This window comes from Nycticebus coucang, chromosome 12 (assembly GCF_027406575.1).
Source record: "Nycticebus coucang isolate mNycCou1 chromosome 12, mNycCou1.pri, whole genome shotgun sequence".
Taxonomy (NCBI): Eukaryota; Metazoa; Chordata; class Mammalia; order Primates; family Lorisidae; genus Nycticebus; species Nycticebus coucang.
This window is the reverse complement of record NC_069791.1, coordinates 72,894,699-72,922,023: the sequence shown is the minus strand read 5'-3', so window position 1 is coordinate 72,922,023 and position 27,325 is coordinate 72,894,699. Positions and strand designations below refer to the sequence as shown.

The 27,325-nt window shown below is 43.5% G+C and overlaps 1 protein-coding gene across 6 annotated transcripts in view; it reads right to left on the bottom strand.

Moving 5' to 3' along the window:
* The window catches only part of STYXL1 (serine/threonine/tyrosine interacting like 1), a 56,220-nt gene that overhangs the window by 13,242 nt on the left and 15,653 nt on the right, over nt 1–27,325 (bottom strand). For 4 of the 6 annotated variants that reach the window (XM_053557498.1, XM_053557501.1, XM_053557499.1 and 1 more), the window contains 5 exons: nt 27,136–27,197; nt 23,216–23,411; nt 16,632–16,777; nt 10,038–10,183; nt 6,565–6,612 (listed from right to left, as the gene is read on the bottom strand). In XM_053557498.1, the coding sequence (XP_053413473.1) occupies nt 6,565–6,612; nt 10,038–10,183; nt 16,632–16,777; nt 23,216–23,411; nt 27,136–27,197 (598 nt within the window). The remainder of the gene's footprint in view (nt 1–6,564; nt 6,613–10,037; nt 10,184–16,631; nt 16,778–23,215; nt 23,412–27,135; nt 27,198–27,325) is intronic. The other 2 variants (XM_053557500.1, XM_053557502.1) reach the window with 1 other exon arrangement.

Genomic DNA, 27,325 nt, shown 5'->3' with positions numbered 1-27,325 from the left:
AACCTGCCACCTCTGGCATATGGGGCCAGTGCCCTACTCCTTTGAACCATAGGCACCATCCTAATTTTTTTTTTTTTTTTTGAGACAAAGTCTCACTTTGTCACCCCCAGTAGAGTGCTCTAGCATCACCACTCACAGCAACCTCTAACTCCTGGGATCAAGCAATTCTCTTGCCTCAGCTTCCCAATTAGCTGGGACTACAGGTGCCTGCCACAATGCCCAGCTATTTTTAGAGACGGATGTCACTCTAAATGACACCATGACACTCTACCAAGGGAGACAAAGTGAGACTCTGTCTCAAAAAAGATAAAATAAAAACTATTTTGACTTCTTTGAAACTCTCTCTTTTATTGTTTCTATTTCAATAATCTGCACTTACTATTTCTTCCTGCTTTATTGGGTTTAATTTGCTCTTCCTAGGCTGGGCACAGTGGCTCCCGCCTGTAATCCTAGCACTTTCGGAGACCAAGGTGGGTGGATCACCTGAGCTCACAAGTTCGAGACCAGCCTGAACCAGGGTTATACCTTATCTCTAAAAATAACTGGGCACTGTGCCAGGTGCCTGTAGTTCCAGCTTCTCAGGAAGCTGAGGCAAAAGAATCGCTTGAGCCCAAGAGTTTGAGGTTGCTGTGAGCTGTGACACCATGGCACTCTACCAAGGGCAATAAAATGAAATTCTGTCTCAAAAATAAAAAAAAAAATTTTTTTTTGCTCTTCCTTTGGTAATTTCTTGAGATGAATGCTTACCTAGATGATTTTTAGTCTTTTCTCTCATAAATTTCCCTCTAAACACAGTTTAGTTATATTCTAAGGATTTTGATATGTTGTATCTCCATTATTATGTAGTTGGAAATATTTCATAATTTCCAACATGAGTTCTTGACCCATGGGCTATTTAGAAATACTTTTTCTTTTTTCTTTTGTTTTTATTTTTTTTATAGACATGGTCTCCCTCTGTTGCCCAGGCTTGAGTGCAGAGACATATTCATAACTCACTGTGGCTTGAAATTCCTGGTCTCAAGCAATCCTTCTAATTAGTTGGATTATAGGCATGTGCCACCATGCCCTGCCTGAAATTTATTTTTTAATTTAAGAATTTTTTTCAAGAGATTTTTGAGTTATAATTTTTAATTATTGCTGCGCCTCATAGTTCATGCTTATAATCCTACCACTCTGGGAGGCCAAGGAAAGAGGATTGCTTGAGGCCAGAAGTTTGACACCAGCCTGAGCAACTCAGCAAGACCTGTCTCTACAAAAAATAGAAAAAAATTAACCAGGCGTGGTGGTGCATGCTTGTAGGCCCAGCTACTCAGGAGCCTGAGGCAGAAGGATTTTATAAGCCTAGGAATTTGAAATTGCAGAGAGCTACAGTAAGGCCACTCTGTACTCTACCCAGGACAACAGGACATGACTGTCTCAAAAAAAAAAAAAAAATTATTGTTTTCTACATCAATTCCACAGTAGTTAAAAGCTTAAACTATACATGATTTTAATCTCCTAAAATCTATCAAATCTTGCTTTATGCACTAGCATATTGTCAATTTCTGTATATGTTCAATGTAAACTTAAAATATACATACATGGATTCAGAAGCTGTAGGGTGCCATTTTTATGCCTCTATTGTGAGGATAATTTTTCTTTTCTAATTTAGTAATATGGTAAATTACAGTGATGGATTTTCTACTGTTAAATCAACTTTGCATTCCTAGACCGCCCAAGCTTATCTATTTCTTACTAAGTAAGCTTTGGCGCCTTAAGTATTTCAAGGAATTTTTTTATTTAATCTAAATTTTCAAATGTATCGATGAAGTTATATTTCCTAATTATTCATTCATCACTCATTTTTAAGAGACAGAGTCTCACCATGTTGCCCAGGTGTGTGCCACCAAGCCCAGCTTGTTTTTAAATAAAACTTTTATTGAGGGGCGGTGCCTGTGGCTCAGTTGGTAAGGCGCAGGCCCCATATACCGAGGGTGGCAGGTTCAAACCCAACCCCGGCTGAACTGCAACCAAAAACAAATAGCCAGGCTTTGTGGCGGGCGCCTGTAGTCCCAGCTACTCGGGAGGCTGAGGCAAGAGAATCGCTTAAGCCCAGGAGTTGGAGGTTGCTGTGAGCTGTGTGATGCCATGACACTCTACCAAGGGCCATAAAGTGAGACTCTGTCTCTACAAAAAAAAAAAAATTTTATTGAGATAATTATAGTGACATGTAGTTACAAGAAATATTGTAGAGAGAAGCCTTGTACATTCATTATAGCCTTGAACTCCTGGGCTCTAGCAGATCCTCCTGCCTTGGCTTCCCAAAGTGTTGGGATTACAGGCATGAGCCACTGCACCCAGACATATTTTCTAATTTTTCTTTTTGAGACAGAGTTTCAGTCTGTTGTTCTACACTAGAATGCCATAGTGTCATAGTTCATAGCAACCTCAAACTCCTAGGCTCCAGTGATCCTCTTGCCTGAGCCTCCCAAGTAGCTGGTACTATAGGTGCCTACCATAATGCCTAGTTAATTTATTTCTATTTTTAGTAGTGACAAGGTCTCACTCTCACTCAGCCTGGTCTGCAACTCCTAAGCTCAAGTGATCTTCCCTTCTCAGTCTCCAACAGAGCTAGGATCATAGGTGTGAGGTACTGCACCTGGCCTAAGGTAGAAGCTTAGGTCCTTGATTTGAGATTCTTCTTTTCTAGAATAGGTATTTGGACTCTAAATTTCCTTCTATGTACTGCTTTAGCTATATACACAAATTTTGATATGTGGTGCTTTTATTTTCATTCCATTCAAAATACTTTCTAATTTCCATTTGATTTCTTGTTTGACCCATATAAGTACAGTTTCCAAACATTTAGAATTTTCCTTAGATAGTCTTCCGTTACTGATTTGTAATTTAATTCCATTATGACTAGAGAACATAATTTTTATAACTTGAACTGTTTTAGGTTTATTAATCCTTGTTTTATGGCAAGAATGTTCCATGTTCTTTTGAAAAAGATACTGTAGAACACATTCAAAGACAGGAAGAACATTACTGTCACTGAGTGAAGTGTTCTATAATTGTCAATGAGGTAGAGGTAGATAATAATATGTTCCAGTCTCTGAAATTATAACTTATTTTCTGTCTATCAATTATTGAGAGAGATGTTCCAATTTTTTATTATAATTGTGGATTTCTTTATTTCTCCTTTCAGTTTTATCAGTTTTTACTTCATACACTTTAAGCTTCCTTATCAGACACATACACACTTAACAGCTATTATGTCCTCCAGAATCTAAAGTCTAGATCAGGGCCAGGCACGGTGGCTCACACCTGTAATCCTAGCACTCCAGGAGGCCAAGAGTAGATTGCCTGAATTCACAGGTTTGAGACTAGGCTGAGCCAGAGTGAGACTCCCTCTCTGAAAATACCCAGGTGTTGTGGCAGGCAGCTGTAGTCCCAGCTACTTGGGAGGCTAAGGCAAGAGAATCACTTGAGCCCAAGAGTTTGAGGTTGCTGTGAGCTATGGCACCACGGCACTCTACTAAGGGCAGTAAAGTGAGACTCTGTCTCAAAAAATGAATAAATAAAATCTATATCAATTGACTACTTTCTCATAATGAAATGACCCCCTTTTACCTGTGGGTAGTATTCTTTGCTCTGAAGTCTATTTATCTAATATAGCCTCTCCTGAGGGGGGTTTTATTAGTCTTAGCCTAGAATATCATTCTCTATCCTTTCCTTTTTTCTTAAATTTATCTTCATACACACACACACACACACACACATATATATATACTTTTTCTTTTTTTGAGACAGAGTCTCACTCTGTCACCCTGGGTACAGTGCTGTGGCATCATAGCTCATAGCAACCTCAAACTCTTGGGCTTGAGCAATCCTCTTGTCTCAGCCTCCTAAGTAGCTGTGACTACAGGTGTGTGCTATGATGCCTGGCTAGTTTTTCTATTTTTAGTAGAGATTGGGGTCTTGTTCTCATTCAGGCTGGTCTTTAACTCCTGAGCTTAAGCAGTCTACCCACGTTGGCTTTCTAGAGTGCTAGGATTACAGGCATGAGCCACCATCTTTATAGTTAAAGTACATTTCATGTAGGTAGCCTACAATCTCTGCCTTTTAATTGGAGTATTTAGACCATTTACACTTAGTGTTATTATTAATATGATTGAGTTTAAATCTATCATCTTACTGTTTTCAATGGTCTCTCTCCTCATTTTCCTCTTTTTCTGCCTTCTTTTGGATTATTTATTATTATTATTATTTTGGAGACAGAGTCTTACTAAGTCACCCTCAGTAGAGTGCCATGGTGTCACAGCTCATAGCAACCTCCAACTCTTGGGCTTAAATGATTCTCTTGCCTCAGTCTCCCAAGTAGCTGGGACTATAGGTGCCCACCACAACACCGGCTATTTTGTTGTTGTTGCAGTTATTGTTGTTTAGCTAGCCCAGGCCAGGTTCAAACCCACCAGCCTCAATTTATGTGGCTGGCACTATAACCACTGCTATGGGCACCAAGCATGAATTATTTTTTATGATTCCATTTTTACCTTCTTTATTAATTAAAAATATTAATTATATTTTTGTTGTTATTGTGTTGTGTTTTCTGGCTTTAGATTTATAGAACACATCTTTAATTTATTATGGTCTACCTTAAAGTAATAAGTACCACTTCATACAAACACTATAAGAACCTAAAAAAGTACAACTTCTAGTTTCCTTCTCCCTGCTTTTGTAAATTGTGGGTATAAATATTACTTCTACATGTTATTTTTTCTTTAAATAATCATCTTTTGAAGAGTATTTAAAACAAGGGGGAAGTATTTTATGTTTATCTACATAATTATCATTTCTAGTAATCTTCATTCTTTTTGTATAGATTCAGATTTCCATCTGGTGTCACTTTCTGTCTGTCTGAAAGATTCCTCATATTTTTTGTAGTGTAAGTCAATTGATGATGAAGTCTTTCAGCTTCTGTATGCCTGAAAAAATATCTGCCTTCGTTCTTAGAAGATATTTTCACTGGTTTATATATTTCTAGGTTGACAATTTTTATTTATTTGTCTTCAGACTTAACTGAGAATTAAGTCTTCTCTATTTCATTGTTTCTACTGGAGCGAACCGTCAGTCCTCTGCTTTACCAGTTGAGCTATTGAAGGCACAGAGAAAGGGATAGAAGGGACATTCAAGTAAAACATCTGCTACCTTATCTTTGTTTCTTTGTATGTAGATACATCTTTCTCTCACAAACTGAGGCAAGAGGATCACTTAAGCCCAGGAGTTAGAGGCAGCAGTGAGCCTTGAGCACACCATTGCACTCTAGCCCCGATGACAAAGTGAGGCCCTGTCTCAAAAGAAGATTTTCTCTTTATCACTGGTTTTAAGTACTTTGATATGATGTTCTTTGTTGTAGTTTACTTTGTATGTCTTGTTCTTGAGTTTGTTAAGATTCCCATACCTGTGCACTGATATGTTTTATCAAATTTGCAAAATTTTCTGCAATTATTTCTTTAGATTTTCTGTCTCTTCACTTTCCTCTCCTTTGGAAACTTTAATCACACACAGTTTAGGCCACTTGAAACTGTCTGAGTGCACAAAAAACAAAAAGAACAGGCTCAGTGCCCATACCACAATGGTTATGGTGCCAACCCCATACACTGAGGGTGGTAGGTTCCAACCCAGCCCGAGCCAGCTAAACAACAATGACAACTGCAACGAAAAATAGCTGGGCATTGTGGCAGGCGCCTATAGACTCTGCTACTTGGGAGGCTGAGGCAAGAGAATCACTTAAGCCCAAGAGTTTGAGGTTGCTGTGAGATGTGCCACCACGGGACTCTACCAAGGGTGACATAGTAAGACTCTGTCTCAAAAAAAAAAAAAAAAAGAACAAAAAAAGGTTTTTTTTTATTATACAGTCCTTTTCTTTGCTATATTTCATTGTTGATACTTTCTATTGCTATGTTTTCATATTTGCCAACCTTTTCTTCTGTAGTGCCTTATCTGCTGTTAATTCCATCCAGTATATTTTTCACCTTAGACATTATATTTTTATCCCTAGCCCAAAGTTAACATTTCCCCACTACTGATGCAATACTATTTTCAGTACTCTATTTGATGCCCTGTATATTATGAATTTTGGCCACTCTGACTTGAAACACAAACTACTCCTAACCCCATGTGATCTCTGGGGATTACCCCAGCCTTGAGTAGTTTCCTCCCATGCATGTGCAAATATTCAGCTGAAGAAACAGATGGAGCCCTATGTAGATGTCCAGAAATACTTTTGTGCAGCTCTGTTCTCTGTGTAGATCTCTCCTGCAAATTCTAGCCAACTTTACCTGATTTTTCAACTCTGTGTCCTTCACACAGGAAGAAAGACAGGATCTATTCTTTTACCAAGGACCTGCCAACATGGGCTACATTCACACCAAAACCATGAAGAAGATGGCCTGGGTCACCACTGAGAAGTACTACACGCATCTGGGCAACAACTTCCACACGAACAAGCACTTGTGTGAGGAGATTGCCAGCATTCCCAGCAAGAAGCTCCACAACAAGTTAGTGGGCTATGTCACACACCTGATGAAACATATCCACAGGGGGCCAGTGAGAGGCATCTCCATCAAGCTGCAGGAAGAGGAGAGGGAGAAACAACTATGTCCCTGAGGTCTCAGCCCTGAATCAGGAGATCACTGAAATAGATCTTAACACTAAGGAAATGCTGAAGCTTTTAGACTTTGGTAGTCTGTCCAACCTCCAGGTCGCCCAGCCTACAGTTGGGATGAATTTCAAAACACCACACAGAACTGTTTGAATCTATCTGCTGTGTTGTAACATTTTAATAAATCTGGAACAACAGCAAAAAAAAGACAGGCTCTGTTTGGGGCCCCTCTCTATACTGTGACTACAATCTCCAGGTAATAACCTGGGTGAATTATGGGCTGTCCTGGGTGTTTTACCTTCTCTCATTGCCTTGTTCTGCATGTTGGCCATTGTCTAAAAACCCTTCCTTCAGATGTTTTGCCTGTTATTTTAGTTGTTTAAGGTGGGATTATAAATCTGGTTTCTGTTAACTCCATCATGGCCAGAAACCTAAATGATTCTCAGTTACTTTCTTGAAGACTATATTCCCTGGATATAAAATTGTGGTCTGGCAATTATTTTCTTTCAGTGCTTTAATACTGTATCAGTTATTTATTACTCTATAACAAAATACCCTAAAACGTAGTTGCTTAAAACAAAAAATAGTTGAGTGTAGGGTGGCACCTGTGGCTCAGTGAGCAGGGCGCCGGTCCCATATGCCGGAGGTGGCAGGTTCAAACCTAGCCCCGGCCAAAAACCAAAAAAAAAAAAAAAATAGTTGAGTGTGGTGGCTCACCCCTGTAATCCTAACACCCTGGAAGGCTGAACCAGAAGAATTGCTTGAGGTCAGGAGTTTGAGACCAGCTTGACCAAGAGTCAGACCCTATCTCTACTTCAAAAAAAAAAAAAAAAAAGAAAACTTAGCTGGACATCATGGTACATTCCTGTAGTCCCAGTTATTCAGGATGCTGAGGTAGAAGGATGGCTTGAGCCTAGGAGTTTGAGGTTGTGGTTGAGCTACAGTGATGCCACTACATTTTACTTGGGGTGTCTGAGTGAGACTCTGTCTCAAGAAAAAAAAATACCACTTATTATCTACCTATTTATATGGGTCAAGAATCTGAATGAAGCTTAGTTAGTTACTACCCTGTTTCCCTGGAAATAAGACAGTGTCTTATTTTAAGGTGTGCTCCCAAAGATGCGCTAGGTCTTATTTTCAGGGGATGGCTTATCTTTCCTGTAAGTAGGTCTTATTTTCAGAGGATGTCTTATTTTCAGGGAAACAGGGTATTAGCTTAAAATCTCTCTATGGTTATAGTCAAGCTATTGGCCAGGTCCCATCTGGTCTCATCTGAAGGCTCAACTGGAGAAGGAACTACTTCCAAGCTAACTTACATAGCTATTGTCAGGATTCAGTTCCTTGCGGCCTTTTTGACTGATGGCCTCAGTTCCTCATTATTGATTGTCTGGAGGCCTCCATCCATTTCTTGCCATGTGAACCTTTCCATAAAGCAGCTCAAAAGATACTTTTTTTTTTCTTTTTTTGAGACAGAGTCTCACTTTATCACCCTTGGTAGAGTGCTGTGGCATCACAGCTCACAGCAACCTCAAACTCCTGGGCTTAGGCAATTTTCTTATCTCAGCCTCTCAAGTAGCTGGGACTACAATCACCCACCACAATGCCCGGCTGTTTTGGGGGGTTTTTTTTGCTACTGTTGTTGCAGTTTGGCTGGGTTCGAACCTGCCACCCTCAGTATATGGGGCCAACACCCTACGCACTGAGCCATAGGCACCACCCTCACAACACGCTAGTTAACAAGCAAGAGAAGAGGAGAGCAAGACAGATGCCACAGTCTTCCTGTAACCTACCATAAGAAGTGACAGCCCATCACTTTCACTTTATGATAGTCATTAGAAGCACATCAATCAGTGGTGGTGAATTCAAGGATAAGGGATCACCTGAAAGACTACCAACCACAAAGACATATTACACTTTCCCCTACTTTCAATTATTTCTGTTGAGGAGTCAGCTGTCAAGCTGCACATTGCTCCTTTGAAAGTAATCTTTCCTTCTTCTCTGCTGCTTTTAATGTGTCCTTTCTTTGGTTTTCAGCAATCTTATCATAAGCCTAGAAATGGTTTCCTTTAGATTTACCCTGCTTGCAGTTCATAAGGCTTGACTCTCTGGCTTGGTGTACTTCATCAATTTTGGAAAATTCTCAGACATTATCCTTTCAGATATCACTTCTGCCCCATTTTATCTCTCCAGAATCAGCAGATACCTCTCATGAAAAAGGAACACCAACTTCCAGCATTGGCTCTCTAGTTTTCTTTCTTCTCTCAGATATTGGCCATAAAATCTTTACTGTTTTGTTCATCCTCTGATACATAAAGCAGAGGAAAATCTTATGGTCGATCCAGTTTTTTTAGTCACTTTTTTTTTGGCCAGGGCTGAGTTTGAACCCGCCACCTCCAGCATATGGGGCTGGTGCCCTACTCCTTTGAGCCACAGGAGCCACCCTCTTTTAGTCATTCTTTTTAGAAGGCTAACCTGAAACACCATGCCCTTATTAATCACAGAGTACTTAGTTCTCCATGTGAACTTTAATGTCAAATTCTCTAGTTATTAAAATAAAAAAATAAAATTTTAAAAAATTGTCTAGTTATATATATATGTGCAACTCATCTCTCTCTTTTTTTTTTTTGGAGACAGAGTCTCGCTTTGTTGCCCTCAGTAGAATGCTGTGGCATCACAGCTCACAGCAACCTCCAATTCTTGGGCTTAGGTGATTCTCTTGCCTCAGCCTCCCGAATAGCTGGGACTACAGGTGCTTGCCGCCCTATACTGATTATTATTTTTATACCAACAAATCACCCATTTATGTGTATATGGTATTTTTTGTTGCTAGATGTCTTACTGAATCCTTGTGTTATTTCCATAATTTCTCCCTGAAGTGTCTTTATCAGCTATGATCAAGAACTGTAAGTGAAGGGATATCCAGTGCTGGGCCTTGGTGATCATGACTGAACACAGCTGGGCAAAGAGAGGCCAACAATCCAGGCTGTATAAGGTTTTCATGCTCACTGAACAAGGATAAACTTTGTCCCCCTGGTACCAGGACAATTCTGAGGCATGGGGACCATTTCTCAGAGGGCCTGAGACAGGCAACATTGGGTAAATAGGATATAGCATTACGTTGAATACCAGAAAAGTGCTACTTTTGGTGAGATTTAAAGGGCAAGTATGGGGTCTTGGCCCTGCAGACAAGGCCAAAGTCAGGCCAGGAGACAGTCTGCCAGCTATGAACAGATGAAGATCAGTGCTGACCTATTCCACTATGTGCTGACTTTGAAGAGGCTTTTCAGTTCTATGCATGCATGACATTAGGAAACTTGCATAAATAAATGATACTTAACCTAAAAGACAAAACAAAACAAAACAAAGAATCAAAAGTATCTTCTTTACTTACAAGGGCCCTGTCTCCATGGAGATATTGACATGTGTTTTTATTTTCAAATCCTTCTGAATTTTAGGGTCACAGGCTTGAATGAAATTGCCCAGGAAGACCTTGCCTGGTATTATTTCAACAGGGTAAGGCTGAAATGCATCCAGCTCCTAAAGAGGGAAAGGAGAAAGGCGGCTATGAACACATTCCCCAGGGAAGTGGGGTCATTTGTCTCTTGAGGTGCGGCTTAATGAACAAGATCCCAGGATAGTGAATGAGACTGAGATTTAGACTTTCAAAGGGACAAGCAAATAATGACTTGTGTGAGGGATCAGAGAGAGCTGATCATGACAGGACTGAAGCACAGCATCATGGTACAGGGTGTTGGGTCTCAATACCACCATCATCTTCCTTCCAGAGGGCTCCCACGTGCACCTAGCCAGATACACAAGGTTTGGAGTTGAGGACCCTGTGAACCACAACTGTGGCAACCCTTTCTGTTTCCAGTGGGGGTGGGGTGGGATGGGGGTGTAGATAGCTCTTTTATTACACTTGGATGCCACCAGAATTTAGAGACCTTAAAAAAAAAAAAACTATTTTGAGCCAGAGTGAGACTCCATCTCTATGAAAAATAGAAAAGATTATCTGGGCATGATGGTGGATGCCTGTAGTTCCTGCTAATCGGGAGGCTGAGGCAGAAGGATCACTTGAGGTTGCACTGAGCTATGATGATGCCACTGCACTCTACAGGGGAGACAGCAAAACTGTCTGAAAAAGAAAAGCAACTCATCACACAGAGCCAATATGCCACTAGGAAATAAATTCTGATGAGCTGATGAGGGTTTTAATTATGTAAAGAAGAGAGAACAGGACAACCAATTAAATTATGGAAGCTTACTGAATTCTGGGTCCAAAACTGGATTAAAAACTTTGATTTCTTTGAAAAACTAAGAAACATATAAAAGGATTATTTCTACATTTCCCAACACATGTTCTTTTTTTTTTTTTTTTTTTTTTTGTAGAGACAGAGTCTCACTGTACCGCCCTCGGTAGAGTGCCGTGGCGTCACACGGCTCACAGCAACCTCTAACTCGTGGGCTTACGCGATTCTGTTGCCTCAGCCTCCCGAGTAGCTGGGACTACAGGCGCCCGCCACAACGCCCAGCTATTTTTTTTTTGTTGTTGCAGTTTGGCCAGGGCTGGGTTTGAACCCGCCACCCTCGGCATATGGGGCCGGCGCCCTACTCACTGAGCCACAGACGCCGCCCTCCAACACATGTTCTAAGAAACAGTGATCACTCATAATGCACTATGAAAAATGGGTTCAGGTAACCAGTTACAGTCGGCCATCTATATCTATGGAGTCCACTTCCATGGATTCAACCAACCTCAGATCAAAAGCATTTAGAAAAAAAATGAATGGTTGCATCTGTACTGAACATATATAGAGTTTTTTTCTTATCATCATTCCCTAAGTAATACATAACATTTACAATAGACATGGTATTAGGTGTTACAAATAATTAAGAGATGATTTAAAGTATACTGGAGGATGTGTGTAGGTTACATGAAAATACTACATCATTTTATACCAGAGAGTTAAGCATGCATGGATTTGGGTGTCTGTTAAGGGGATGCAGGGCCTTGAACCATCCCCCTTGGATACTGAGGCACAACTATATACACAGGCAGCTGTATCTATGTCACCTCCTCTTGGAAACTCATAGTGCATATTAGTGATCAAAAGCCAGAAGGAGCCGAGGCACAGAAATTTGCTCATGCTGTATAATCTGATGTTTCCCACAGGCCCTGACCACAGATCACTTTTCTCTATCAGTACTCCTTCAAATAACATAGGATAGTCCAAAGATCAAAACTAGTTCCAAAAGTCTTCTGGCTCCAAGTCCAACTCAGAAATGGCATCTTAAATATCTCGGGCAACTTGACTGTCTGCATCGGTCTTTCAGAACCATCTGGTCTCACCACATCACATCTCCCATCACGGGAACCCACTACCAGCCCACATCCTTCCCAAACCTCAAAGGCCTTCAGCAAAGAGTGGATACCAAGCCAAGCCAGTCCTCACACTTACAGCACAGAGATGCAAGACTCGCTGTCTGCAAGCAGGCTTGCTGCTCATGGATGTGACTCAACGCTGAACCCAGCATGCAAGCTGACCCATCAGCCTGCTGGTGCTGAGTGAAATCCCCCTTTCAAGTTCTACTTGAAAAATCTTACCACAAGAAATCTATCAACACCCTTTCTGCTGCTTTGAAACTAGCTTCCTTTTCTGTGGTTGTATGGGTTTGGCTGGGAAAAGGATGTGGCATGAATAAAAACATGCTGCACTACAGAGATCACATACTTTTTAATGTTAGGTATCTAGAATGAACTGAGCCCACGTTCTTCCCCCAGATCACCTCCTCCTCCCTCCGCTAGTGCTCCCACCCCAGTGAACCACAAAAGGGCCACCTGCCACCCATACCTAAAACCCTCCCAGTCTCCCATCTCATGGGTACACCCTCATCTCTGATCAGGGCCACCTCCTAAATACTGTAGAACCTCTGTACAATGACCACCAAAGGACTCTAACAAACTGGTCAACATATGGTGTGGTGAACACAAGGAACTAGGCCTACTGTGCTGATACATACATGTGGTGTGTGTTCGGTCTATGAAAATCAGGTCAACTTAAGGAGGTGGTCAGTACAGGGAAATGATCAACTATAGAGGTTCTACTGTATTTTTTTGACTCTGCCCTCTCCCCTCCATCACTATCTCCTAGCAGGGCTCTCCAAATCCATGTGGGCCCCACTGATCTTCCTTTCCACACTATAATCCAAGTTGATTTTTCTAACGTGCAATGTGACCATGCCACCCTTCAACCTAAAACTACTTGGCAGCTTACTATCATCTACCTCTAAGACTGGGCTTCAAACATGATTTCATCACAGATAGGACCACTTTCCTCAAAGGGAGCTGTAACTTAGGGAAGACCACCTATAAAACAGAGGAAATGAGGCCAGGTGTAATGTCTCAGGCCCATAATTCTAGCATTCTGGGAGGGTGAGGCAGGTGGATCACTTGAACTCACAAGTTTGAGACCAGCCTGAGCAAAAGTGAGACCATGTCTGCACTAAAAATGAAAAACTGAGGCAAGAAGATCGCTTGAGCTCAAGAGTTTGAGCTTGCTGTGAGCTATGACACCATGGCACTCTACCACAGGTGACAAAGTGAGACTCTGTCTCAAAAAAAATAAACCAAACCAAACAAAAAACAATAAAACAGAAGAAAAAGAGGGGATGGCCAAGCGTGGTGGCTCACTCCTGTAATCCTGGTACTCTGGGAGGCTGAGGCGGGTGGATTGCTCGAGCTCACAGGTTCGAGACCAGCCTGAGCGAGAGCGAGACCCCGTCTCTAAAAAAAAAACATAGCCAGGCATTGTGGTAGGTGCCTGTGGTCCCAGCTACTAAGGAGGCTGAGGCAAGAGAATCGCTTGAGCCCAAAAGTTTGAGGTTGCTGTGAACTAGGATGCCATGGCACTCTACCAAGAATGACAAAGTAAGACTCTGTCTCAATAAATAAATACATAAATAAATAATAAAGCAGAGGAGGAGTCTCAGCCCAAATTCTGGACCTCAATGTCCCCTCAAAGAAGGAACTCCCTATCTTTATAGTATGTATGAACAGATAATAGGAGGATGGTGAAAATTTCATTCTTGCCCCTGAATTGGTGGCAAAGGACAGGGAGAGATAATTGCTAGGTACCTACATTCTAAAGAAAGCCACAAGCAAAGCAGAGCTGCTACTGCCCCCCCTCAGCCCTCATACCTGCCACCAGCCACAATGTACCCTTTCTTCCCCATCTGTAAAACACCAGGGGTGAGGACAAGGGAAATCCATAAGTGCGTACATGTGGCAAAACCAACCGCACCACACATCTGAAATATGTACAGCTCAACATTATTTCAGTTACATCTCACTAAAGTTCTAGGAACAGGATGGTGGTGGTGGCAGTGGTGAGTTACTAGCAGTGTGAGATTTGCAGAGAAGGAATTTGTCTCCCCATATCCTGAAACCCATTAAGGGGTGCTCCTCCAAGAGGAAGGGAGTACCTGGCAGGATGGGCAGAACTGAAATCCACAGTGCTGTCCTCTCAAGAAAGAAGGAAAGGAAGTCCTTAGCTTGGGCTGGCTTGTGCCCTGGATTTGGGAACATGTATGACCTCAGACCCAAATCCTTGCCTTATCTTCCAGATCGATTTTGGGTGATTCTGGATTTGGGGGGTGCCCATAGGCTGCCAAGAAAAAGAGAGGGAGGTGGAGTTAGGGGGCTCCTGGCAGAAGCTGAAGGGAGGCACAGTTGGCTCCCTCTGGGAGATCCTCTCCAACAAAAGAGGCCTCAAGAAAACCAGCAACAGAAGCCACTAGCAGCTCACAGACCCAGACTGGGCCAGAGAGGGAAGAGGCACTTTCCTATGATTAGCACACAGCCATTCACACAGATGGGCCTCACTCTGGGCCACAAAACCCAAGGGGCCGAGGCCCAAAGAAGGGCAGAGAAGAGCTGTCCTTAAAGCTAACCCCAACCCCTCCCCATCCAGTGCTCCCCCACCCCCGGCAAACCCCAAGGCTGCTCAGCTCTGGGGGAAGGAAGAAAATTAGATTGAGATTGGAATGTTAAACTGCCCTAGCTGATAGGCTTTACTTCCTTTACTTAAAATTGTGTCAAAAATATATACAAAAGTAGAAAGAATAGGACAATAAACTCCTCTATCCACCACCCAGCTTCAAATGTTATCAATTCATGGCAAATGTTATTTCACCTATACCCCCACCAAGACCTCACCCCACTCTGGATTATTTGGGAAAAAATGCCATACATCATATCATTTCACCCATGAACATTTCATTCTCTATCTCTAAAAATATGTTTACACTAAAAAATAACTATAATGATACTGCACCGTTCCATTCAGTCTTCCTGAGAACATAGTACCAAATGTCCAGAATTGATCGTTCCAGCCATTTTGATATGTAACTTTTAAAAAGTTGGTCTCATGCCATAAAAATGTATTGGCTGCATTTAGCAAAGTTTACTCTTATAAGTAAAAATGATCAACCATGATGCACAACAAATTCTGTATTTAGTTTTGTTGTATTTTTTTGGGGGGGAGGTGTTTTTGTAAGATTCTTAAATAAATTTAAAAAATAAAAAATAACCATAATAATGTCACACAATCTAAAAAAAGTAACCATTCTTTAATATCATCAAATACCCAGTGAACATTCACATCTGCTCATTTTATACTATGACTTAGATTGAAGTTGGCTAAAAGCTAACTGAAAGTGGCCAGAAAGTATGGAATCTGCTCAAGATGTTGCAAAGGGCAGGAATGAAAGTGCAGTTGAGGCCGGTGTAGTGGCTCACACCTGTAATCCTAGCACTCTGGGAGGCCGAAGTGGGTGGATTGCTTGAGATCACGAGTTCAAGACCAACCCGAGCAAAAGTGAGACCCCTGTCTCTAATAAAAATAGAAAAAACTGAGGCAAGAGGATCACTTGAGCCCAAGTTGGAGGTTGCTGTGAGCTATGATGCCACAGCACTCTACCCAGGGCAACAGCTTGAGATTCTGTCTCAAAAAAAAAAAAAGAAAGTACAGTTGAAGGCAACTTAGAACAAATCAGAGCAAAATGAAACCACTTTGGGTTCACATTCCATTGCCCACAGACTCTTCAATAAACCAGATACTTTTGTCCTATCCAAGGCCCTCCAAGAACTTTCCTGGAAGTTACTGCACCTGAGGCACTTGCCCTTTTTTTTTTTTAAAGAGACAGGATGTCACTCTGTCACTGTCACCCAGACTAGAGAATAGTAGAGTCATCATTGCTTATAGCAATCTCAAATTCCTGGACTCAGAAATTCTCCTGCCTCAGCCATCTGAGTAGCTGGGACTACAAGTGCACACTGCCACACTTGGCTAATTTATCTAATCTTGGTAAGAGATGGAGTGTCGCCAAGTTGTTCAGGCTGGTCTTGAACTCCTGGCCTAAAACAATCCTCCCACCTCAGCCTCCCAAAGTGCTGGGATTATATGCATGAGCTACCATGCAGGGCTTGGCATTTGCCTTACACACCTCCACCTGGTTCTCTTGCTCGCAAACTCCTCATCCTCAGCTTTGGCTCCAGGAAGTCAAGCCCCTCTCCTCTGGGCTCTAAATACCTGGTGCATCCCTTGGCTACAGCCCATATTCCAGCCACTACCTTCCCAATAGACAGTGAACTACTCCCAGGCAGGGACTGTTTTCTCACCCCTTTTTGTATCCCCTGGATCTTGCTTATGGAACCAGAAGGCAAAGAATGGAGAGGTGGTCTGAGCCTATCTGACTGTGAGTACAGCCTGCCCTCCAGAACTCCCCTAGGTGCCCAGTCCTCTGAACTGGTCCCAGGCCTGGCTCTGACAGGTATGAATTCATTATGAAGAACCAGGCCCCTGGCTATTCATTTCTGCAGCAGAGTCTCCTCCATGTCCCCTGGGTCCTTTCCATGCCCTCTGCCACCCACCCCTCAGTGTCCAGGACCATATTCCCATTTGAACTCACCCAGCACGCTCCTTACCTGAGGCATCCAGATGATCTTCCGGGTTCGGAAGAAGTGATACATGGCCGAGAAGCGCTCGTAGCCCCCTTTCAGGATGTAGACAGGGTGGCGGGTGAGCTGGGTCAGGATCTTGCCATACTCGATGGCAGCACCAGACCCCATCTCTAAAAGAGAAGACCAAAGAGATGAATGTCCCCCATGTGCTCACCATTTGTCTAGTGCTGGGGTGGGTAGCCACTTTCCTCTGAAAAACAATTATTTAGAAAGCTAAAGCAAGCAGAAACAGAGATGAGTGTTACAATTAAAATTTAAAAAGCAACTCACCAAGTTGATTGTTTTCTTGCAAGCTCTCAGATATATATGTATATACCATGTGTGTGCCACATGTTGGACGCCATATGTTGTATGCCATACAATTCAGTTATTTAAAGTGCACGATTCAACGGTGTTTAGTATATTCAGAGTTTTGCAACCATCACCACAATCCATTTTAGAACATTTAAAAGAGCCCCTATACCAGTCAGCAGTCACTCTCCCACCGCCCCCCAAATTCTCAGTGCTAATTTATTAGGATTTATCTATTCTGGACATTTCATATAAGTAGAACCATAATTAACATGTGGTATTGTGTATCTGGCTTTTATCATGTACCCTTAATGTCTTCAATGTTCATCTGTGTTACAGCAGGTATCAGTATGTCATCCCTTTTTATGGCTAATAATATCCCATTGTGTGGACAGACCACATTCTGTTCTTATCCTGCCTTTTTTTGTTTTTTGAGGCAGAGTCTCACTCTGTTGCCCTCAGTAGAGAGACCTGGAGTCACAGCTCATAGCAACCTCAAACTCTCGGGCTTAAGAAATTCTCTTGCCTCAGCCTTCCAAGTAGCTGGGACTACAGGCGCCTGCCACAACGCTCAGCTATTTTTTGGCTGTAGTTGTCATTGTTGTTTGGCAGGCCCTGGGCCAGGTTCAAACCCTCCAGCCCTGATATATGTGGCCGCTCCCTACCCACTGAGCCAAGCCTTCTTATCCTGTCTTACCTGTTCTTATCTGCTTGTTCTTCTACTGATAGACATTGGGTTGTTTCCACTTTGGGGCTATTAGAATAATGCTGCCGTGAACATTTATGTACAAGTTTTTGTAGGGGTATGTTTTTACTTCTTTTGGGTATATATCTTAACCTTATGAAGATACACGAAATTGTTTTTCACAATAACTGTACCATTTTACATATATTGTCTTTTTTCATTATGGCCACCCTGGTGGGTATGAGGTAATACCTCATTGTGGTTTTAACCTCAGTTTAATCTTAAAACCCTTCATTGATCTAAAGAATCACTATTAGATGGCATGCAAATTAGATATGGGACAGGAAGTTTGCCTAATTAAGGCTAAGCCATATATGCAGAGGATCTGGCCCAGAAGTGGGATCAGGAGAGCCAATTAAAAGCAGAAAGGAAAGGACATGGACTCTGACTTCTATATAAAATATTGTTCCAGGACACAAGGACAGTTCCAGCAGAGGTTGCTGAGGACATAAGTGGCCTAGGACCTGTCTGAGCAGCTGCATTCAGAGGAAGAGTCTGGATTCTGTAGCTAGCTGAAAGAGAACAGGAGCCACAACCCAGCGGGATGGCCTGCTCAGAAGTCAGTGAGTCAAGCCAACGGGTCTCACGGCACCTGTGATATCTCTCATGAGCAAGAGGCTAGACGGTCCAAGGGAGGAGGGGGACAGGGAAGGCCATACTGCTGCTGCCTTTAGGCCAGACAGCTGCTTCCCCACTGTTGTCACAAGACCCACTAGAGTCCTATTCACACTCAGGGATGACAGGCAGTGCCAGAGGAAGGCCAATTTCCAGGGGACAGTTGGGGACTATGGCACAGCCCAGGCTACCCTGCCAAAGAGATCCAGGGGAGGTCAGGCTCTGCTTTCTTAGAAGGGGATGCATCTCAACAGCAGTAATAACCCCTTATGGGGAAGTAGAGGTTTTCTAAAGGAAGGATATGATAGAGCTAAGATTTTTGGAACTAAATTCAAATGTTTCTTCCCATTCATCCTGAGTTTCCCACGCTCTACACTTGGGCGCCTAATGCTTCATGGGGAGGGAGGACATCACCCACAACAAGAGGTCCATGCTTGGAGAGGGGAGAGCTAGCTAGCCAATTGTCATGAGAGTCAGGCTTTGCTGAGGGGGGAAAAGAATACCCAAATTCCCAAAGCTTCCCCTCAGATGTCAAAGCCTGGCTTGGGGGTCTATAATCCATTTTGTTTGTTGTAAGGAAGGATGATTTAACACAAGAGAAACCTCTCTCATAAAAGGGGAGTGTTTGGAGAGAAAGTATTAGAGGTCAAGACAGGGAAGACACTGGGTGCCTAAGAAGAAAGACCCAGCTGAGGAGGGAGACACAGGCTGGGGATGGTGGTGAGTGGCTGAAAACAGCTGTGTCCCATTTCCCATGAGGCATTCTGAGGCCCCCATGGCAGAGAAGGTGGGTGACATGGAGACTGAGGGGAGATTCAGTGGGGCCTGGAGATTAGTAACCCTTGAAAATTACAGGTGGGGCACCTGGGCAGGAGGGCACAGGGCTGAGTTCCCCTGAACAGCTGTCATGAACTGCCAGATGCAGAGAAGCTCGTGACGTCCACCATCCTTGGGATTTGAGCTAGTTATACCAATGACAGAGACTCATGGCCAAAGCCACTCAGGCTGCACTATACCTCATCTGGGGGCCAGCAGGAAAGGACATCTTATGCTTGCTTCTAGGTGGTAAAAAAGGCTCCCCCACCCATATTTCCTTGGGTATTGAGGAAACGGGTATTTAACTATTGAAAGTAGAAGGGGGTAGTGATAGAAACCTTCAGATGGTTTTGTACCCCAAAGAGTTTACATTTGCTATTTTATTAATTTTTTTGAGACAGAGTCTAACTATGTCGCCCCTGGTAGAGTGCTGTGGTATCACACCTCACAGCAACCTAACACTCTTGGGCTTAAGTGATTCTCTTGCCTCAGCCTCCCAAGTAGCTGGGACTACAGGCGCCTGCCACAAAGCCAAGCTATTTTTTGTTCAGTTGTCATTGTTTAGCTGGCCCGGGCTGGTTTAAACCCGTCAGCCTCGGTGTATGTGGCACCACTGTGCTATGGGTGCTAAGCCAGCATTTGCCATTTCAAACAAGAAAATTTACTTTAAGTGGACAAGTTGTGTGATCATGATTTCCTGAAAATGAGGGTCCCATAGCACAGGGAGGTCATTTATGGAATGGAAAAGGGTTGTCTTTATTGAGCAGCGTTTCCTAGGGTCCAACCTACAATCCCACTGCAGACCAGTGCCCAACAGAATGAGCTTAGGGAAGAAGAGACAATTTCCTGGCAAAGTACCTCCTGAGAAGAAAGTCCAGACAGCAGGATTTATTAAAGGTAGGAACTTAGCACCACCCAATGGCAGGCAGTGTGAATGGGCTTCTGCAACTACACCCACACATGTTATCAATAATTAGCCACTGAGTCACAGGAAAACCCTCCCATGCCAAAAGTCAGGGGCAGTCAGACTAAAATTAGGCACTACATGGAGAACACAGCAGTCTCAGGGTTCAATGGAGCACACTGGAACTGACCACACTTTAACCTGGGTTTGAATCCTGCCCTTGCCACTTCAAAAATGTCCAAACATTGTCCCTAAATATGGAGAAATGCAAATCAAAACCATCCTGAGATTTCATCTAACCCCAGTGAGAATGGCCCACATCACAAAATCTCAAAACTGCAGATGCTGGTGTGGATGTGCAGAGAAGGGAACACTTTTACACTGCTGGTGGGACTATAAACTAGTACAACCTTTCTGGAAGAATGTATGGAGAACCCTCAAAGAATTCAAGCTAGACCCCCCCCATTTGATCCTGCAATCCCATAACTGGGCATCTACCCAGAAGGAAAAAAATCCTTTTATCATAAGGACACTTGCACTAGACTGTTTATTGCAGCTCAATTTAAAATAAAATAAATTTATAAATAAAATATGGAAACAGCCTAAATGCCCACCAACCCAGGAATGAATTAATAAGCTGTGCTATCTGTATACCATGGAATAGTATTCAGCCATTAAAATAGATGGAGACGTTACATCTTTTGTATTAACCTGGATGGAAATAGAACCCATTCTTCTTTTTTCTTTTTTTTGTAGAGACAGAGTCTCACTTTACCGCCTTCAGTAGAATGCCATGATGTCACAGGACTCACAGCAACTTCTAGCTCTTGGGCTTCAGCGATTCTCCTGCCTCAGCCTCCTGAGCAGCTGGGATTACAGGTGCCTGCCACAACACCTGGCTATTTTTTAGTTGCAGTTCAGCCAGGGCTGGGTTTGAACCCACCACCCTCGGTATATGGGGCTAGCGCCCTACTCACTGAGTCACAGGCGCCACCCAGAACCCATTCTTCTTAGTAAAGCATCACAAGAATGGAGAAGCAAATATCCCATGTACTCAATACTATTATGAGGACAATTAATGACTTAGTATGTGGTGGGGGTTGGGGGAAGGGGAGAGCAGAGAGGAAGAAAGGAAGAGTGGGGAAAGGGAAGAGGAGAGAGAGGGAAGGAGAGAGGGGTGGAGGAAGGGGAGAGTAGAGAGAGGGAAGGAGGGAGGGGTAAGGGAAGGGGACCACAAAAAGAGGGAGGGGGTGGGGGGGTCACAGTGTGTGACACACCTTTGGGGGGTGAGACACAGTTATAAGAGGGACTTTACCTAACAAATGCAATCAATGTAACCTGGTTCTTTGTACCCTCAATGAATCCCCCAAAATAGTAAAAAAAAAAAAAAAAAAAATGTCCAAACATTCTTTCAAAGGCCTCCCTTTAAAAGGTCAAGCCTAACTGCCCTCTCCACAAGGATGAACTAGACTTAATGAGCTGGTTCTAATAAATAGGATGTTGCAGAGGTAACTGTGTGTAAGTCTTGAGACTAAGTCATAAAAGGCATGTGGCTTCCCCATTGTTCTCCCTTCTCTCTCAGGTCACTTTCTCTGGGGGAAATCAGCTGTCATATGTGAGTCATGCCAGCTGTCTCATGAAAAGGTCTATATGGCAAGAAACTGAGGCCTCTGCCAACAGTCAGAATAAAGCTGAGGCCTCATTGCTATAGCCAGGTTAGTGAGTCCTCTTGGATGGTCACCCTGGCCCAAACTGTCAGATGACAACAGCCCCACTTGATGACTACCTTAGGAGAAACCCTGTACCTGAACCTCCCAGATAAGCTGCTCCTGAATTCTAGACCCACAGAAACTGTGAGGCAATTACTGCTCATTGTTTTCAGTTGCTGAGTTTGGGCATAATTTGTTACCAAGAAATAGATAACTAATTCCCTAGGTGGGAGATCTTGGGTGACTCACTTCCCTCTTCCAGGACTCAGTTTCCCCATCCTTAAAACATGGGTAGTGTTATATGTTAGACAATTCACCATGGCCTCACACACTTCAAAAAAGAACAAAGAAAGGCACTGGCTTCCTTCGTTCCAAATTATCTTTTCAAGACACACTACAGCCTCCATAGTTGATCACCTCCCTACTTTGACCACCTCCTTCAGTTGACCTAATTTTCATAGAGTGGAAATGCACCACATGTATGCAGCAGTATAGGAGGCCTAGTTCCTTATGTTGGCCATCTCCATGTGTTAATCAGTTTGTTACAGTCAACTTAGAGAGGTTCTATTGTATTTATATAATAATCTTGGAAGATAGGTTTTTCCCTCTTTTTTGCCCATTATAAAAGATTCGGGCCCTTAAGCTCTGGGATCTTCTTTAATATAGCCTGCTGTGTATATAGGTGTCACCTGGCCCTCTTCCTGTCACCCTATGAGAATTGAGGCTTGAGGCCAAGCATGGTAGCTTATTCCTGTAATCCTAGTACTTTGGGAGGCCTAGGTGGGAGGATCACTTGAGGCCAAGAGTTCAAGACCAGCCTGGGCAGCAGAGAGAGATACCCCTATCTCCGCAAAAAGTAGAAAAACTTAGCTGGGTGTGGTGGTGCAACTACTCAGGAGAGTGAAGGAGGTGTGGTGATGCAGCTACTCATGATCGCCCAGGTGTTTGAGGTTGCAGTGAGCTATGATTATACCACTATACTTTAGCAAGACTATATCCCCTCAAAAGATAGAGAGAGAGAATATGAATTGGGGCTTGGAAAACCAGTGCAAGAAAATAATAACATTCTGGCTAATTCTTTTTCTCTGAATAATGAAGTCCTTTGTCTCTGACCCAGGAGTCTTATATCTCTGCCAGTATCCAAGAAACTGTGGCAGGCTCACTTGCTCTCTTTCAGAGAGGGTGAAATCTCAGACCCCTCATAGCTCATGACATCACCAGACTAGTATGGTTAGTCTATGTGAATGGACTAAGGTGAAGCACTTGACTTCATCACTCCTAGAACATGGCAAAAGCATTCAGTAACTGTTAACTATTATTCTTTTTTTTTTTTTTTTTTTTTTTTTTGTTTTGGCCAGGGCCAGGTTTGAACCCGCCACCTCTGGTATATGAGGCCAGCGCCCTACTCCTTGAGCCACAGGCACCGCCCCTGTTAACTATTATTCTTGTTGCTGTTGTAAAAACTCACCTTGGCCAGAATCAGAGGTGTCATTGTCATTGTTGTGACTGTTGTCATTGTTGTGATTGCTGTAATCATTGTGATTGTTGTCATTGTTGTCATCGTTTAAGGACACCTCCACGGCACTGCTGTTGTAATCATACACTACACAGTACTTTACACACTCCAGATCCACAGACTTTGGGATAAGATACTCATTCCCTCTCTAGGGAAACCACAAAAGAGTCTGGGTTGTGAGTGGGTTCTGTTAAACAAGTGTTCCCTGCACAGCAGCACTGGGAGGCACCAGGACTGCACTTCCCCCTGACTACATACTCAGGCATGGAAGCCTGGGGGGGTGACCACTGGGAGGTGGACTTGAGAGTCTTAAATCCCAAACATCTTCCACACCTGCATCCCCTTCTGTGAAAAGCCGACCGCAGCGGATTGGCACAGAGGTAAGTACTTGGCCAAGAACAACTGGACTGCTAAATTCCCACAGCCTATTAGGTGTCCTGGCATCAGGGCAACTGTGGCCAGCTGGATTAGTGACAGCTTCTCTCATAGGGCATGGGGACTGGATCCAAAAACTCTGATAAATAGGGCAGTAAGCAGAAGGCCTGGGCAAACGTCATGAGCAAGCAGACCCTCCGTGGGGTCTTTATACTTTGCTGGGGCAGACTATATGAGGCAGACTATATGATCAAATGTAAATTCTGTAAGAGTAGGGATTTTTGTCCTTTTTTAAGTTACTGATGTATTCCCAGGTTCTATAAAGTGTCTGGCACATAGTAGGCATAAATATGGTTAAATAAATGAATGGTCAACCAGAACCCATGAAGTAGAGAGGAGTTAGTGAGTGGTAGTCAATAAGTAGCTGAGTCACTGTAACAATAGATCTCAAGGGCAAGAACAACAGATGCCAACTGTGTCTTTAGCCACAGGTAACCTAGGAAGGGGATGCAATCTGACAGTACTAGAACCACACAGGACTCTAACAGTTGATTTACAGCTCCAGGAGGCCTGGCTGGGTGGCAGCTGAGAGTCTAGTCCTCTCTTGTTCACATTGCTCCCCGCAAACCCCCATGACTCAGGGAAAACTGCCTAACTCTGTCCCTAATCTAGAGACTCTGACAGAGGACCTGTAGGTGCAAATCTACTACTTCAAGGCAGTAAGATAAGGACCATGGATGTACAGACCAAGGAGGTTCTCTGTGACTCAAAGAAGAGAAATTTTATTTGTCTAAAGGAATTAGGAGAGAGTTTAAGAAGACACCAATGAGCTGGCACTCAGAGGTTGAGCAGGATTGATAGAGGTACTGAGGAGGAAGAGGGAGAAGAGCCCCAGCAAGGTATAGAGAGGTAGAGATGTGACCAGCCCACAGAGGCTGGAACAGGTAGGTAAGCAGGAAGAAATGTAGCTGGACATTCACTTGTTTATTCAATAAACATTCACTGGGCACCAACTTCGCAGCCATGCTGTGCTAGGCTCTGGAATAGAGAGGTTCAAAGAAGAGAAATACTTAAGTTGGCCTGGAGGACTCAGAAAGGCTGCATGGAGCAAGAGACATTGAAGATGAGACTGCAAGGAAATTTGCCAGCTGGATGAGGCTGGGAGAGTGTTCTGGGCAGAAGCAGCAGCTTCCAGTCATTTGTTGTAGTCAACAAATATGTACTGAGCACTTACTAGTCCCTGAGGATAGAAGAGCATCTAAGATACAGCAAGTAAAGCAGACATATCCCTGTACTCAGAGCAAAGGTCTGGAGGCCCAAAAGCACAGTGTGTAAAGGTAGCCACATGTATTGTATTCACTGGATTATTTTATTTTATTTTTTATAGAGACAGTCTCAATTTATTGCCCTCTGTAGAGTGCTATGGCGTCACACAGCTCACAGCAACCTTCAACTCCTGGACTTAGGCGATTCTCTTGCCTCAGCCTCCTGAGTAGCTGGGACTACAGGCACCTGCCACAACGCCCGGCTATTGTTTTGTTGCAGTTTGGCGGGGGCCGAGTTTGCACCTGCCACCCTTGGTGTATGAGGCTGGTGCCCTACCCACTGAGCCACAGGGGCCGCCCTATTTGCCAGATTTTAAGACGTCATTGTGAGATGTGCTACCAATTTAATAATAATAGTAATCAGGATCATGCACAAAAAGAGGGGTATAGTGGCATATAACAAGACTCTAGGCATAGCAGGGTGCAAGTGGTTTCAAGGAAAACCTAAAGTTGGAATTCTAAAGCCCAGACCTCTCTTGGACTCCCCTCCTCTCTGCTTCCCCCCACATGCTGACTTCCTCTCCTCAGATAACCTTCTCCTGAGCACAGCCACCAGCAAGGTTCACATTCTTATCTTGCAAACCCCACTACCATGTTGGAAAGAGGTACCCTTCTCTAATTCCAATACTGATTGCCTCAGTTTTCACCCCAGACCCATGGTTGGTCACTGTGGCCAGGGTTGTGGATATTATTTCAGATCAGAGAAGAGGCATTCCCCTCCAAAGAGGGTGGCATGTGCTGACAACAGATGTATTCCAATTTCAAAAAAAGTCAAAGTGTAAAGGAAATATGTGCAGCTCAGTACCCAGGAAACATGGCAGCACGATGCTGTTTAGGTGTCAGGTAAGGGTGACAGCGTGCTAGATACAAGGCTACAGAAGGTGGAATCGGATCCAAAAAGGCCATGAACTCTGAGTTGGGAGGCTTTACACCCTGCTGGGGCCAGGTACTCCCTGAAGGCCTCAGCTAGTGAGACAGGGAGGGGAGGTAAGAGGTTTCAACCTGAATGAGTGATGTAGAGGAGCTGAGGCAGAGAGAATGTCTCTTTCCCAGGGCTAGGGATGCTGCCAGAATCAAAGGATATACAGGTTTGAGAGCTGAATGGGGAGTGAGGCCCCTATGTCATGAGGGACTCCAAGGAGGTTGCAAAAGGCAGAAATAGACCTGAAATGGGGGTTAAGAGCTAGAGTATGAAGCTAGAATTGAAAATCCAAGGAGAAAACAAAAAGTAGATAATGATTGACTGGGACAGAGAAATCAAAGGGCAGGGCTGTTAAGCAACAAGCTCGCCCTGAAAAAGTATTCAAGCCAGGGCCCACATTCCCTGCCAAATTATGTGTAGGGAAAGAGCCAGAGCTGGGGTGCACAACAACGCAATGGCAGTGGGCATGGGGGTGGGAGAGAGTTTTGCAAGACAAAATTTTAGAAGAAACTCTTCAGGCCCAGTAACTGCACATGCATAAATTCTGGAAGCTACAAGCCTGGGTGCAATCTCTGGCAAGAAAGTCCAGACAGGAAGGAGACCGAAGACAGTCCAGGGGTTATCTTTGGGCAGCAGCAGAAGAAAATGCAGCTGACCAAAGAGATAGAGAAGAAACTGAGAGGTGAGAGAGAACCTCCAAGTCAAGGACAGAGAACGTGGTCAGAGAATGCAGAGCCTAGAGATGGTTCCTGAGTGAAGGCTGCCCAGCTGGGCAAGGACCTGAGAGAGAAGGCACCTGGAGGGGTGGAGAAAAAGGCCCGACTGCAGGAGGGGGCCATGGTGATTGTACACAGGGCTCCATCCACCTGTTAGAATGGGGAAGGAAGATGGGAAGGAAAAGGGAAGGAGAGAAGGAAAAGAGGGGGGCTTTCAGCTTTGGGTTACAGTTTGTCCTCTGTTTATTGAGAAGAATAGAAGATCCAGGAGGGCACAAACAATGTCCTAAGGGCATTTTGCCTTTTGCTGTACCCCTAGGGTCTGGCACATCAAGGAATTAGATCAATATTTGTTGAATGGAGCTACTGTCCCAATGATAGGGGAGTTGAACACCTTAGGGAATGTCTGCCTCTGCTTCCCCTAGTGTCCCATAGTAGGTATCAACTCCTGGAGTTAGGATAAAACCTCCTATTCTTCCTCACTCCTGCAAGTTAATCAATCGACCTGCCCCAGACTCCAACTCAGCGGCATACCTTCTTCACTCGAAGGGCTGTAATCACATGGCTTTCATCATACTCCCGTTTGGAACGAACATCTGGAAAGGAAAAGTATTTAACTAAGAACTATATTTGTAAAGGGACACATGACCAAATTACTTACAGTACTTACATCATAATCAACATCTATTTGTTTGACAGTTAGGTGATAGTTACTTTCAGGTCA